This window comes from Sus scrofa, chromosome 4 (genome assembly GCF_000003025.6).
Source record: "Sus scrofa isolate TJ Tabasco breed Duroc chromosome 4, Sscrofa11.1, whole genome shotgun sequence".
NCBI classification, from domain to species: Eukaryota; Metazoa; Chordata; class Mammalia; order Artiodactyla; family Suidae; genus Sus; species Sus scrofa.
This window is the reverse complement of record NC_010446.5, coordinates 111,127,293-111,142,598: the sequence shown is the minus strand read 5'-3', so window position 1 is coordinate 111,142,598 and position 15,306 is coordinate 111,127,293. Positions and strand designations below refer to the sequence as shown.

Here is a 15,306-nt window from a genome sequence, read left to right as displayed (position 1 = left end):
ATGGCAGAAATCATGAAAATGTTGAAGAAGCACAACAGCAACTTTGGCAAAGGATACCTACTACAGCTTAGGATTAGAAACCAAAGTATTGGTGCTTTTTCTCCTGGATATATTTATAGTAAAATAATTTTTCTGGCTCTTAAGGTTCAAACTTTGAGCACTATGAGAATTATAATTTCTGTAAATCTTCAAAGCATTGCTTTCTAACATGAAGTTTCTTGACACTTGGGGGTCTCAAAGAAGTGTGCCTTGTGCATCAGAATATTTTTTTCCTCTGTCTTTCTAAAATATAGGTGATCCTGTGGTGGTAAGAAGAGGAAGGTGTGTGTGTTGTATGTGTGTTATGTATGTGTGTGTGTTAAAAGACTGAGTGTGTGCGCATGTACAGACACAAGAGTCTGAGATAGAGATGTGTGGTAGGAGGGGTTGATGTACTGGTTGCATAGATCACCTGGATAGAGAAGAGTATTTATTAGTTATGGGACTTCACCTACCACAGGTCCCTATTCTCCCCAATTCTCAGGAGGTCGGTAAGTCTGCTATGACAAAGAATCATTTAGGAAACACTGCTTTAGGTTCTCTCATTGGTAAAGTAGGTTGCTCTGGTTGGGCCAATTAAAATGAGCTCTCTTGATGAAAAATTAATCAGTGGATCTAAGAAAGAAATGGAGAATTTTATTCAAGCCCAACCGAGTGTTCTAACCCAGGAACTGCTCTCAGAAAGCTCTGGGAATTGTTCTGACCACTTGAGGTCAAAGCACAGTTATAGAAGTTTTTGAAACAGAGGACCATCCATTAGGTGACATAAGAGTGACATCTGACACAATCCATCCCTACACATGCAGAGCAAATAGCACAGGATTAAGAAGGAAAGTTCTCTCCTAAGGAGTTGTGACCCTTGGTGACATTAAGAAGGAACGTTGTCTCCTAAGGAGGTCTGGTTAACTCAGATACCCAACATGCTAAAGGGGCGGAAGGAGGCCCTTTAAATTTTTCCTATCTTGCCATAAAATAAATTTTATTTCATTAGCTCCATATAGAGATATTTAGCTATCCTATACCAAAGACCTTTTTGGTTCAGAGGCATTTGACGATGCAAATTAGCTTTTGCTGTAAATAGTAGTTTTTATCAATAATATATATATACTTCAATTATAGAGGCAGCTATTCTAAGCAAGAGTAGCCATGGTTCACATTTAAATTATTTTCTGGAAGTTAAGAACACTGTGGTGCAGTTGCAATGTTGTAAATGTTTGTCTTATATAATTTTATAGAATGGAAGCTTCTTGCCTAGAACTGGCCTTGGAAGGGGAGCGTCTGTGCAAATCAGGAGACTGCCGTGCTGGTGTGTCATTCTTTGAAGCTGCAGTTCAAGTTGGAACTGAAGACCTAAAAACCCTTAGTGCTATTTACAGCCAGCTGGGCAATGCTTATTTCTATTTGCATGATTATGCCAAAGCATTAGAATACCATCATCATGATTTAACTCTTGCGAGGTAATTAATGTCAGCTTTTTCATACTCTTTCTCCCTAAATTAACTGTCACTTTAAAAGACACTTTCATTCAATTAAAAAAAAAAAAAAAAGCTAACAATGCATTTTGTGAGTTCTGATTCATTGGCATTGCATTGTAAAACTAATCTTTAGGCTGAACAGTTTAATTAAAAGCAGATCACTAGTGGTGAAATGACCCTAAAGTTTAATTAAATGAATGCAAATTAAATTTAAATATAGAAATGTAAGTTTAAAATTTTTGTTTAAAGTAGGTTTCAAGGCTAATGGGTCTCTCTTACTTTTAGCATGTCATTTGTTCTCTAGGGAAAACTGGATTCTGGCTGGTTAATATCTTCACACACTATCTTCTTTTCTTCTTTTCCCCAGGACTATTGGAGACCGGTTGGGGGAAGCCAAAGCTAGTGGCAATCTGGGAAACACCTTAAAGGTTCTTGGGAATTTTGATGAAGCGGTGGTTTGTTGTCAGCGACACTTAGATATTTCCAGAGAGCTAAATGACAAGGTAATGAGGCAGTATTAGATGGTAGGCCAGAAAGTTTCATTGAAATTGCTTTGCATTTCAGTCCCATTTAATCATTCTGTAGTTTATCTAAAAGTTAATGCCAGAAAGAAAGTATTTGTAGAAAAATGGAAGAAAAAGAGAGATGTAATAAAAATTTTTTGAGATGAGAAAAAGGAAATAGTGACAAGTCCTTCTTTCACAGGTCATATGGATGGCTAATGTAAACATTTCTTTCTCTTGACCGTCAAATCAAGGATATTATAAATAAATATATGTGATAAGCATTATAATTCCTGGCCTCTGGGTTCAAAATGTAAACTACTCATATCTTCATCTAGGTAGGAGAAGCAAGAGCACTTTACAATCTTGGAAATGTGTATCATGCCAAAGGGAAAAGCTTTGGCTGCCCTGGTCCTCAGGACGTAGGAGACTTTCCAGAAGAAGTCAGAAACGCTCTGCAGGCAGCAGTGGATTATTATGAGTGAGTAGCACTGATGCAGCCATGTGGCCCACCCAAGCCAGTAGTTAAGTTTTTAAGTCTGGCAAGGGCTGTAAAGTATGGACTAGCAAGTAAACCATCAAAATGTTTTCAAAATGTTACAATGTTATATTAGTAGCAAACCCCTTCTTCTGCAGGAAAACTTTAAACTGCAGACCAGCGCCACTTAGTGGTACAAATGAGAAATATCACTGGTTAGTCTCAGTTATTTAAGACTAAGTTTCATCTTTTATCTATACAATTTCGTAAGACTTCTTAGCTATAGGGGTCTAATGACATTAACACTGTCCTGGACTCTGGGCAGAAACCTACACATACGCACATATATTTTCTTTCTTTTTCTTTTTTTCTTTTTTTGTCTTTTTAGGGCTGCATCTGCAACATATGGAGATTCCCAGGCTAGGGGTCTAATTGGAGCTGTAGCCGCCAGCCTACGCTAGAGCCACAGCAATGTCAGATCCAAGCTGCATCTGCGATCTATGCCACAGCTCACAACAATGCCGGATCCTTAACACTCTGAGCGAGGTCAGGGATCGAACCTGTGTTTTCATGGATGCTAGTTAGATTTGTTTTTGCTGAGCCATGATGGGAATTCCACAATTATTCCACTTTAGTAACTGAATTTAGTTCCAGAAAGACTTCTGACCATTTACAGATGAACTCTACCCAAAGAATAAAGGAGCAACAGAAATTGACATAACATTGTAAATCAGCTGTATCTTTAAAACATGGTACATTATGGCTGTACGCTTATTTAAATTTTTTTTCCTGATACAAACTGTTAGATTTGGGAGTTCCTGCTGTGGCACAGTGGGTTCATGATCCAGCTTGTCTCTGTGGGTTAAGGATCCGGTGTTGTTGCACCTGTGATGTAGATTTTGGCAACCTGACTTGGGAACTTCCACATGCTGCAGATGCAGCCAAAGCAGGAAAAACAAAAGTTTTATATTTGTAAGTAAGATCAATCAATGTTTTTCTCAAATGTATTTTTTCTCACTTTTTGTTATCATGTAGGGAAAACCTATCACTGGTGACTGCTTTGGGTGACCGAGCAGCCCAAGGACGTGCCTTTGGAAATCTTGGAAACACACATTACCTCCTTGGCAACTTCCGGGATGCAGTCATAGCTCATGAGCAGGTACAGTGCAGGGCTTTGGAGCCAGGTCATTTTCTCCATCAGAATTTTGAACCATGATTAGATTATTCTTTAGTTTTTTGTGTATTTTTTTAATAGTTATATCTAATTAAAATTTTCTGTTTCAGCGTCTCCTTATTGCAAAAGAATTTGGAGATAAAGCAGCTGAAAGAAGAGCCTATAGCAACCTTGGAAATGCATATATATTTCTTGGTGAATTTGAAACTGCCTCTGAATACTACAAGTTAGTCAAACATTTCTGTAGATAAATGTAAAATGACTAGTTATGCAATCCACCCGGTAAATCATAGGCTTTAGATTTAAAGCCTTTTTGCTGCATATGAGCAGCAGGACCTTGGGCTTTCTGAGTCCTGATTTTCTCAGCTGTAACAGAAGATACCCATACTTCACTTTGGGGATTGTTGTGAGGGTTGGATGAAAGAATATATTAAGCACTTATTTAGCACAGTACCTGGTACACGGTGCTTAGTACATATTGCTGTACCTAAGATTTAATAGCAGCAGTATGGCCTCTTTACGTTTTAATTAATTTTTATCTTTAATTGTTTTAAAATGAGATTCTAAACTTTTAAAGTTTTATGAACTTGTTTAGCATATGTGGTGTGTATATTTATATCCAACCCCCCTCCAATTATAGTTTGGGTAAGAAAGTTTCCACCAGTGATCACTGAATTTTCCCCATCATCCTACCATCATATCGAGTTCTTCTGCCACCTTCTCTGCCCATGTTTGCTCCTTGCAACAAGCTGAGTTAGCACTCCCAGCTTCTTGGCAGGCAGGGTCTTTCTAACCTGTCAGTAGGTGGGAAAAGTACATGATAGCCAAGTTGAGACTGCTTCATATTGCCTGCTCTATGCTTTCTAGGTTGTTCAGTTTTCCCTAATTACCAGGAATTGAAGGCTTTTACAGACCTTAGACAAAAGCCAGTTTGACTGAACCAAAGACACAGTGACTGATTTATATTTTGTGGTTTAAAAAAATCCAATGTGAGAGAGTTCTGAAAAGTTTATCATCTAAACAAAGGTAAAATTGCTTTAGGTCCGTCTAACTAGAATGTCATCCCATCCTTCAACTAATGGTTGATACTCGTTGGTTGGCTAGTTAGATGTGAAGTATCCTTTTTTTTTATTTTTTTTTTTTTTTTTTTTTTTTTTATTTATTTTTTTTTTTTTTTTTTTTTTTGTTTTCTTATTTCTTCCGTCCACGTATGAGTTCCGTAGTCGAATCAGAGCTGTAGCCACCAGCCAGAGCACAGCAATGCGGATCGACCGCGTCTGCACCTACACCACAGCTCACGGCAACGCGATCGTTACCCACTGAGCAAGGAGACCCGCAACTCATGTCCTAGTCGGATTCGTTAACCACTGCGCCACGACGGGAACTCCTGAAGTATCCTTTTAAATAAAATACATCACTGTACAAAGAGTATATAATTTTAAAAATAAAAACCAAAAGACATAGAACAGAAATAAATGATGTATTAAATACTGAAAAGTTCTCTGATAGAGTGCATGGTGGCTGTTTGGCTAAAGAAGCATGAGTATAAAGTAAGGAACCTTACTTACGCCTGCCCCACACACCCACAGGCAAGACAGGCCCCAGAACTTTACACATATTCCAAAAATGCTGGTTAAAGATATTTTGGAACTCTTCTTTGGAATTGTTTTCAGGGCCACTCAAGAAGACTCTGTTACATTATAGATCTGTATCCTTTAGGATAGAAAACAGTAGTTTGGTAAACCTACTTTAGTAACTGAATTTGGTTCCAGAAAGACTTCTGACGATTTAGAGATTAACTCTACTCAGAGAATAATGGTACGGCAGAAATCGACATAACATTGCAAATGAGCTATAATTTTTTTAAAGATTAAAAAAAAAGAATAATGGTGTGCCAGAACAGGATCTGAAGGCAGTCCCAAAAGTCTTCCAAAAATGTTTGAGAGGACAGACAACGTTAGAGTAAGTGTGTGGCCTCCCAAGGTGACAGCTTTGAAGGTATCATCATTAAATATATAACTTCAGGATTGTTTGCCTTAAAAAAACTATCACATTCTTATATGCTTACTTTTTCATATAGTTATAAATGCTATGAAATACTTAGCAGAAATTATCAGAAAGAGTTGTTTAAATTATAGGATCCAAAACCATCTGTAGATTTAAATTCTGAAGGTAATAATAGTAACAAAACATATTAACATTTACTAGCATCTCCTGTGAGCAAGATGCTGTTCTAAGTACATTATATATGCTCATTCTTTTAATCCTCACAAAACACTGTGAAGTGTTTTCCCAATTTCTAGTGCATAGAGGGGTTGAGTGACTTGCCCCACTCGCAGAGCTCGTGACCAACAAAGTTGGGATTTGAACACTGATAGTCTAGCTCTAGGGTCCATGCCGTTAACTGCCACACTAGCTTCTCATTGATGATTCCATTGAGGTAGAATTTGGTTACTATTTATTTATTTATTTATTTTTGTCTTTTTGCTATTTCTTGGGCCGCTCCCACGGCATATGGAGGTTCCCAGGCTAGGGGTCGAATTGGAGCTGTAGCCACCGGCCTACACCAGACCCACAGCAACGAGGGATCCGAGCCACGTCTGCGACCTACACCACAGCTCACGGCAACGCCGGACCCTTAACCCACTGAGCAAGGGCAGGGACCAAACCCTCAACCTCATGGTTCCTAGTCGGATTCGTTAACCACTGCGCCACGACGGGAACTCCTGGTTACTATTTAAATGTGGTATTTAATATCCTTCATGAATCAGTAACTAATGGCCTATGTGTAAAAATTTTAACAAAGTATTTTCAATTTTGACAAAATATAAAGACAATAGTTAGAAAAGAGAGGTTATGTGGGAAAAGGTCACTTTATGTTATACTACAACAAGGAAAGCTTTTTTTTAATGTTAAAAATACTATGTTAGGAGTGCCTGTGGTGGCGCAGCGGAAATGAATCCGACTAGGAACCATGAGGTTGCAGGTTCAATCCCTAGCCTTGCTCAGTGGGTTAAGGATCCGGTGTTGCCGTGAGCTGTGGTGTAAGTCAAAGACGCGGCTCGGATCTGGCTCTGCTGTGGCTGTGGTGTAGGCTGGCAGCTATAGCTCCAATTAGACCGCTAGCCTGGGTACCTCCAGATGCCGCAAATGCGGCCCTAAAAAGACAAAACAACAACAACAACAAAAAACTATGTTACTCTTTAGAAGCACTTGATCTCATGATCAGTCTTCTTTTCTCTGGAGAATTAATTGGTCTCATTTATTTTAAAAGCCTGGATTTGCTTTTTGAGTTTCCAGGACATCTTTTCATTTTATCCTGAAGTAATGGAGGAAGTGTGGGATATTAGGCTGTAAAACAGAATTACTTTAAAGGCAGGAGGAAAAGTGAGTTTTATTTTATGATTATTATAGCCAAAAATAAAAATGATCATTGTATAAGAATCAATTTCTTCTTTCAGAAAGACACTACTGTTGGCTCGACAGCTCAAAGACAGAGCTGTAGAAGCACAGGCTTGTTATAGTCTTGGGAACACACATACTTTACTTCAAGACTATGAAAAGGCCATTGACTATCATCTGAAGCACTTGGCAATCGCCCAGGAGCTAAATGATAGGTAAGTTATACACCTTTTTACTGTAGACATGATGAAATATAGATGTATTTTTGAGTCTCTGTAATTTTTCCTTTGCCTTTTTCTTTGTTTTGTTTGTTCCCTTTGTGTTCTTTTTAATTCCTTTTTAAAGAATCTCTTCCAGGGACCTCTTCTGTATGTTATTGTTTGAAGGGCTTGCATATTAGAGGATTAGACTGGTTCATATAACCTTGAACCAGGATCAGTAAATAGGTCACCAACTCAGTTGCCTGCAGAGGTCCTCCTCATTAGGTCAGTGTAGAAATGGTGCTGAAATTAGATATTAGGCCCAGCGTTAAGCTATTCAACTCCAGCTAAGTGTTGCTGGCAGGAATGAGGATCCCGTTATGTCCAAAGCCTCCTTTTTTCAAGAGAAGCTGGAAGTTCTGAGCTGAGTTTTTCTTATATAATCTTCTAATTTTTAAATATTAATGGTTAGGTTTTTTTTTTTTTTTTTTTTTTTTTAAACTGTGTGAAAAAAACAGAATATCTGTGGAGGACTTTAGTCTGTGATGTTTGCTTCAGTAGGGGAGGTTCTTATCTCAGTATGAAGAACTTGTCTATGCAGTTACTCAAAATGAAGTGTGCTACCTCAGGTGGTATTGAGGTCTCCCTTCTCATGGTATTCAAACACAGACTGCAGGATTACTTGCTAAGGCTGTCCTAGAAAGAAAATGAGGTAGTTGAACTGCAAGACCTATCCCTGAAACTTTATTTATAATACACTGCATGTTTAAAAAGGATGTTTTCTGGAGTTCCCATTGTGGCCTATTGGTAATGGACCTGATTAGTATCCATGGAGACACGGGTTTGATCCCTGGCCTCGCTCAGTGGGTTAAGCATCCAGTGTTGCTGTAAGCTGTGGTATCCCACACGCATGTACCTCAGATCCCACATTGCTGTTGCTCTGGTGTGGGCCGGCAGCCCCAGCCCCAGCTCGGATTCAACCCCTAGCCTGGGAACTTCCATATACCTTAGGTGCGGTCCTCAAAAGACAAAAAAAAAAAGACCAAATAAATCCAAAGTGTTGTTTATACCTTTAATTCTTTAATTATTACTAGATAGATTTTATTCTTTACACAGACCTCCTTTCAAATAACTGCATGTTAACTTGAATTATTTTGTAGAATTGGTGAAGGAAGAGCATGTTGGAGCTTAGGAAATGCATACACAGCTCTAGGAAATCATGATCAAGCAATGCATTTTGCAGAAAAGCACTTGGAAATTTCAAGAGAGGTACAAAGCTAAAAACTTGTAACCTGTGCTATTAATGATTCACAAATCTGCAGCCCTTTTATTTCTCTAGAATGCTCCTCTATGGCTAAGTAATACATTTAATTAGATATTGTTCTCTTGGCATAAGAACTGCACAGAGCATTTGGAGATACAGGCCAGAGGTGTTAGCACTGGCCTTGCTGTAGGCAGACGGGCAGGTAAGACTGAGTGTGGAGGAATGGAGGATGACGGTTGTGTGCCTGCGCTGTCCCCCCATCTCTCCGTGCAGAAGCAGGTGGTCTGAAAGGCAGAACATGGCTTTTGGAATCAAGGACTGGTCCCTGGTATGCTTCTGCCACTTGCTGGCTATTTGAACCTGGAAATCTTTTCTGAGCCTCATTTATCTCATTTGTAAAATGCAAATAATAATATCTGCTTTGCAAATTGTTGTAAGGATTAAAGTATATAAAAGTCCCTACTAGGGTAAACGTATAGGAAAGTAAATGTCTGGTGCTGGCTTAATAAATACTGTTACTACAGTATGGAAATACAGTATTCTAAGGAAGTTTTATTCATGTGATGCCAAGTTAATGTGTCACAGAATAACCTACATTATTATTTAATGTGATCACAGAGCAATATAATATTTAGAGAAGTGCAGAATTGATAGAATATAATTATCAGTCGTACTGCCATATTTTAGAAACTTTCCTTTTCTTTCTTCTTTAAAATATTATGAATGAAAAACCACTCCATTTGTAGGATTATAATCCTAAAATGACTATTTTCATTTCTCAGTATCTTCTTTCAGTTTTAATATCACAACATTTTCAACTAATCTTCACCATTCTTTAAATACTATTTTAAAATATAAATGCCTGTGGTTGTAGGTTGGAGATAAAAGTGGTGAACTAACAGCACGACTGAATCTCTCAGATCTTCAAATGGTTCTTGGTTTGAGCTACAGCACAAACAATTCAGTAATGTCTGAAAATATTGAAATTGATAACAGTTTGCATGGTGAGTATTAGGTCTTCAAAACTCCATTTCTTTATTCTCAAGATTTGCATGTCTCTAACTGGGGAAAAAAAAAAATCCCTAAAAAAGAAAAAAAGTGAGAATTTTTATTGTGGCTCAGTGAGTTAAGAACCTGACTAATATCCATGAGGATGTGGGTTCGAACCCTGGTCTCACTCAGTGGGTTAAGGATCTGGCGTTGCTGTAATCTGTGGCATAGGTCACAGATGCAGCTTAGGTTTGGCAATGCTGTGGCTGTGGCTGGCAGCTGCAGCTCCCATTCGACCCCTAGCCCAGTAACTTCCATATGCTGCAGGTGTGGCCCTAAAAAGAAAAAAAAAAAAGGAACACATTTTTGAATACCATCTATATATAACTCTATGTGAGACCCATTTTAAAGATCTAGCCTAGGCTTAGAAAATTCTCATTCTGGAGTTCCCGTCGTGGCGCAATGGTTAATGAATCCAACTAGGAACCATGAGGTTGTGGGTTCAATCCCTGCCCTTGCTCAGTGGGTTAATGATCGGTGTTGCCATGAGCTGTGGTGTAGGTCACAGACGCCGCTCGGATCCCGCGTTGCTGTGGCTCTGGCATAGGCTGGCAGTTACAGCTCCAATTAGACCCTAGTCTGGGAACCTCCATATGCCAAGGGTACGGCCCTAAAAAGACAAAAAAAAAAAAAAAAATCTCATTCTGCTGGGAGTCTAGGAAAAAATTCTCATTCTATTGTACAGCACAGAGATCTACATCCAGCCTCTTGGGATAGACCATGGTGGAGATAATGTAAGAAAGGGAATGTATATATATGTATGACTGGGTCACTTTGCTGTACAGCAGAGATTGACACAACATTAAATCAACTATACTTAAAAAAACCCCAAAAAACTAGGAGTTCCCGCTGTGGCACAATGGGATTGGTGGCCTCTTGGGAGCACTGGGATGCAGGTTCGATCCCTGGCCCAGCACAGTGGGTTAAGGATCTGACATTGCCGCAGGTACAGCTTTTATAGAGACTGTGGCTCAGACGTGATCCCTGGCCTAGGAACTCTGTATGCTGCAGGGCAGCCAAAAAAGAAAAAAAAAAAACCTATATTTAAAAACAAATTCTCTGTGAAAAAAATTACTGACACAGACAGATGTTTTGAACTTGCAAGTCAGTGAAAAATTTAGCTTTTTTCTTTCCAATTTCCTTCTCTAAACCCATACAGACAAAAGAAGGAAAATAAATTAGTGGCTAGTATCTCATTAAGACTTTGAAAGAGTATTTAGCTGAAAAATGACACTTTAATATAAACAGGGTAATAAACTGGACTGTATGCTTTGTAATTGAATAATGGGCTAAAATGTTTTCCTGTGTTCAGTTTTCAAATAGGTTGTGCTGTGATAGCTCTTGTATTTTTAACAAATTATCACTTGTCTTCATGGACCACTCTGGCTATAGCCCTATTCCTTTGTTCCTTTTTATAGGAAAATTTGAAAATAATATCACCGTTCATTTTCCTTACTGCCTCACCTCCCATTCTGTGTTCAACCCACTGGACTCTGGCTCTTACCCCATCATGACACTAAAACCTTTACAAGGTCACCAGAGAACTTCATTCTACCATTGATCAGTTGTTGTTTTTTTTTAATTTTTTAATTTTTGTCTTTTTAGGGCCACACCTGCGGCATATGGCGGTTCCCAGGCTAGGGGTCCAGTAGGAGCTACAGCTCCACATATGCCACAGCCACAACAATGCCAGATCCCAAGTTGCGTCTGTGACCTACACCACAGCTTATGGCAACACTGGATCCTTAACCTGCTGAGCAAGGCCAGGGATCGAACCTGTGTCCTCATGGATGCTAGTCAGATTCGTTTCCACTGAGCCACGATGGGAACTCCACATTGGTCACAGTTTTAGATGGCAGCTTATTTGGTTTCTTAGCCATGTATCTTACAGCTGGTCACTCCCTCCTCAAAATTTGCTCGCTTGGCCTACAGGATTTACCCTCTTTTTCTGGTTTGCCTCCACCTCTAGCCACTCCATCTTCATTCTTCTCTCATCCTCATCTTTCCCTTCTTGACATTTGCAGGGCCGGGGTTCAGTTATTGGTCGCTTCTTCCTTCCTTCTCTCTTTCTCTATTTTCTGTCCATCCGTATCCTTCATTCCCTTCTGATTTTATGCTTTTTTCTCTTATCCTACACTCTAGAGATCATGTTTCTAGTAGAACTTTCTGTGAAGATGGAAATCTTTTCTATCTGTTATCCAGTATAATGGCCTCTAGTCATATGTGGCTGTTGAGCATTTGAAATGTGGCTAGTGCAAAAGAGGTGAATTTTTAAATGTTGTTTAACTTTAATTAGTTAAAGTTTTAAAAGCCACATGTGGCTAGTAGCTGCTGTTTCAGACAGCACAACTAGATGATTTCGTTCAGTTGGTTGGTTTTCACATTCATATTTCCAATCATAATTTCTGTCTGGAGTCAGAGATTCATATATTTAACATTTCCATTTGAATATCTAATCGGCCTCTAAACCTGAACATGTCCACAGTGGACCTCTTGTTTTTTCTCCCTAAACACGTTCATCATCCAGTCTGCCCTGTCTCAAGAAATGATACCACCACTCACACGAGTGTTTAGGCCAAAAACCTCAAGGTTCCCTTTCCTCTACTCACTCCTAAATCCAACCTTTCAGAAATCCTCTCTTCAGGATAGATCCCTAATCTCTCTTACAGTGTCCACTGCAACAATCTTCATACAAGCTGTCAGCATCTCCCAGGAGAGCACAAGCCTCCAACTGTTTCTCACTCTTGATCCCTCACAGAGCAGCCAGAGTGCTCTTTTCAAATGTAAATCATGTCATGTCATTTCTCTCCTCAAAACCCTCCAGTAACTTCCCATCGTACCCAGAACCAAATCCTCAGTCCTCGCCATGGTTAAACGGCCCCGCGTCATCTGCGCCCAGGCTACTTCAACACCATGTCCTACCGCTGGCCCCATGCCCAGTTTGGCTCCATAAAGACAGGTGGTTTTGTTCTCATATGTTCACTGCTGTATCCCCAGGGCCAGGAAAAGCCTATGGCTAAAGGAACTGCGAGAAAACTTAGGTATTTCTGGTGTTGGCTGAGGGCAGAGAAAAGACATCTCCCATAAGAACCTGAATTCATATGCCTGTCTACATACTGGTTTAGAATTTGATTTATTATGCATGCACAGTAAGAAAGCCCAATTCATTAAATTGTTTTTTGGTTAAAAATGCTCCTAGTGGAAGATCAGATGTTTTCTGGAGAAGAGCCATCCTTGATTCCGGTCTATAAAAGCTCAAAACAACAACAGAATTATCAAACACCTAAAGAAATAAGTCAACATGACTAAGAAAATAAAAGCAAAGTTATATCACCAAGATTTCAAGCATTAGAATTATCAAAAATAGAATTTAGTAGTCCCCGTTGTGGTACAGTGGTTAACAAACCCGACTAGTATCCATGAGGACACAGGTTTGATCCCTGACCTCGCTCAGTGGGTTAAGGATCCGGAGTTGCTGTGACCTGTGGTGTAGGTCACAGACTCGGCTCAGATCCCATGTTGCTGTGACTGTGGTGTAGGCTGGCAGCTACAGCCCCAATTTGACCCCTAGCTTGGGAACCTCCTTATTCCACAGGTGCGGCCCTACAAAGACAAAAAGACCAAAAAAAAATTACAATAACTATGATTAAATGTTCACAGGAATAATAGAATTGAAACAAAGGAGTAACAAAGATGATCAGGCAGATCTGAAAAATATAACAATAGTTAACAGTTATTGGGTGCTTACTATGTACCCAGGCAGTGATTTAAGTGCTTTACTTGTTTTAACTACCTTAATCCTAACAACTTTAGGAGGTTAGTTTCTGTTACCCTTAATTACAGATAGGGAAGTGGAGGCAGGAGAGGTTAAGTACATTTCCCAGGGTTACCTATGGGAAGTTAAACCTAGTCATTCTGGCTTCAGGGTGTATGTCTTATCTGATATTTATATCTTTTTCTTTCTTTTTTTTTTTTTCCTTGCTTTTTAGGGCTGCAAATGCAGCATATAGAAGTTCCCAGGGTAGGGGTAGGGGTTGAATCAGAGCTGCAGCTGCTAGCCTATGCCACAGCAACATGGGAGCCAAGCTGCATCTGGGACCTACACCACAGCTCACAGCAACCTACACTATAACTCATGGCAGCAATGGATTCTTAACCCATTGAGCAAGGCCGGGGATCAAACTCAAGTCCTCATGGATACTAGCTGAGTTTGTTACTGCTGCACCACCGTAGAAACGCCACAAAAATGATGTATCTTTTAAAATTATAGTTGAGCTACAATATTAGTTTCAGGTATATGACAACAGTGATTCAAAATTTTTATAGATTACATTCCATATAAAATTATTATAGGAGTTCCTGTCGTGGCTCAGAGGTTAACGAATCCGACTAGGAACCATGAGGTTGTGGGTTCAATCCCTGGCCTTGCTCAGTGGGTTAAGGATCCGGTGTTGCTGTGAGCTGTGGTGTACTTCACAGACATGGCTCGGATCTGGCACTGCTATGGCTGTGGCATAGGCGGCAGCTACAGCTCCAATTCGACCCCTAGCCTGGGAACCTCCATATACTGGGGGAGCAGCCCTAGAAAAGGCAAAAAGACAAAAAATAAAATAGTTATAAAGCATCAGCTATATTCTCTGTGCTATATAGTATATCCTTGTATCTTGTTTCATGCATAGTAGTTTGTACCCCTTAATTCTGTACCCCATCTCGCCTGCCTCTCCCCTCTTCTCTCTCCTTGATGATAACCATTAGTTTGTTTTCTGTATCTGTGAATCTGTTTCTGTTTTGTTATATGCATTACTTTTACTTTTTAGACTCCAAATATATTTCTTAGTATGGGTCATAATTAAAACTATGGGTCACATAGATTTAATGGCAATGTAGAATACTGTATGAAGCAGCTAATCAATTCACTTTTTTTTTTTTTTAAGGGCAGCACCCATGGCATATGGAAGTTCTCAGGTTAGGGGTTGAATCACAGCTACAGCTGCCGGCCTACACCACAGTCACAGCAACTCCAGAACGAAGCTGCATCTTCAACCTACAACTGCAGCTCATGGCAGCTCCGGATCCTTAACCCACTGGGTGAGGCCAGGGATCAAACCTGTGTCCTCATGGATACTAGTTGGGTTCATTACCTTGAGCCATAATGGGAACTCCCAATTCACATTATTTTAAAGCATTCATGAAACATTTTCAAAAATTTGACCACATGCCAAACCACCAAATTTGAAAGAATCTGTGTCATGTAGATTTCACGCCCTGAGCATAGTGCAGTTAAGTGAGAAATCAGCAAGAAAAAAATTAAAACAAAGACTCAATAGAATTTTTAAAAGCCCAGATTTGGTTCTTTAAAAAAACTAACAAATCTACAGCAAGATTATTGAAGAAAAGAGAGAAGGGGACATAATATAGATGCAGCAGACGTTTATCCTGAAGAATTTTATTGGAAAACTTAGGAGAAATGAACAATTTCTCGAAAAACAGCTTACCAGAATTGAATCTCGAGAAATCTAATGGTAGAATGCAAGGTGAACAGATGACATCACTGTGCCTAAAACCATAAAGAAATTTGATGAGTCATTTAAAATCTTTCCACTGAGAACATACCTAACCAAGGTGATTTTACAAGTGAAATCACATTTAAGAAAACTGATTCCAGCCTTCTACAACATTTTATAGGTAACTGGAAAAATGGGGACACTTCATCAGTCTTCC

General features: G+C 39.4%; 1 protein-coding gene across 5 annotated transcripts in view; it reads left to right on the top strand.

The window, feature by feature from the left end:
* Nucleotides 1–15,306, top strand: part of GPSM2 (G protein signaling modulator 2) — a 64,991-nt gene that overhangs the window by 23,304 nt on the left and 26,381 nt on the right. For all 5 annotated transcript variants that reach the window (XR_002343535.1, XM_021090096.1, XM_021090097.1 and 2 more), the window contains 8 exons: nt 1,275–1,496; nt 1,882–2,017; nt 2,356–2,498; nt 3,531–3,654; nt 3,780–3,895; nt 7,131–7,286; nt 8,432–8,540; nt 9,410–9,539. Coding sequence is in view for 4 of the 5 variants with exons in the window: in XM_021090096.1 (XP_020945755.1) it covers nt 1,275–1,496; nt 1,882–2,017; nt 2,356–2,498; nt 3,531–3,654; nt 3,780–3,895; nt 7,131–7,286; nt 8,432–8,540; nt 9,410–9,539 (1,136 nt within the window). In the remaining variant the exon portion in view is untranslated. The remainder of the gene's footprint in view (nt 1–1,274; nt 1,497–1,881; nt 2,018–2,355; nt 2,499–3,530; nt 3,655–3,779; nt 3,896–7,130; nt 7,287–8,431; nt 8,541–9,409; nt 9,540–15,306) is intronic.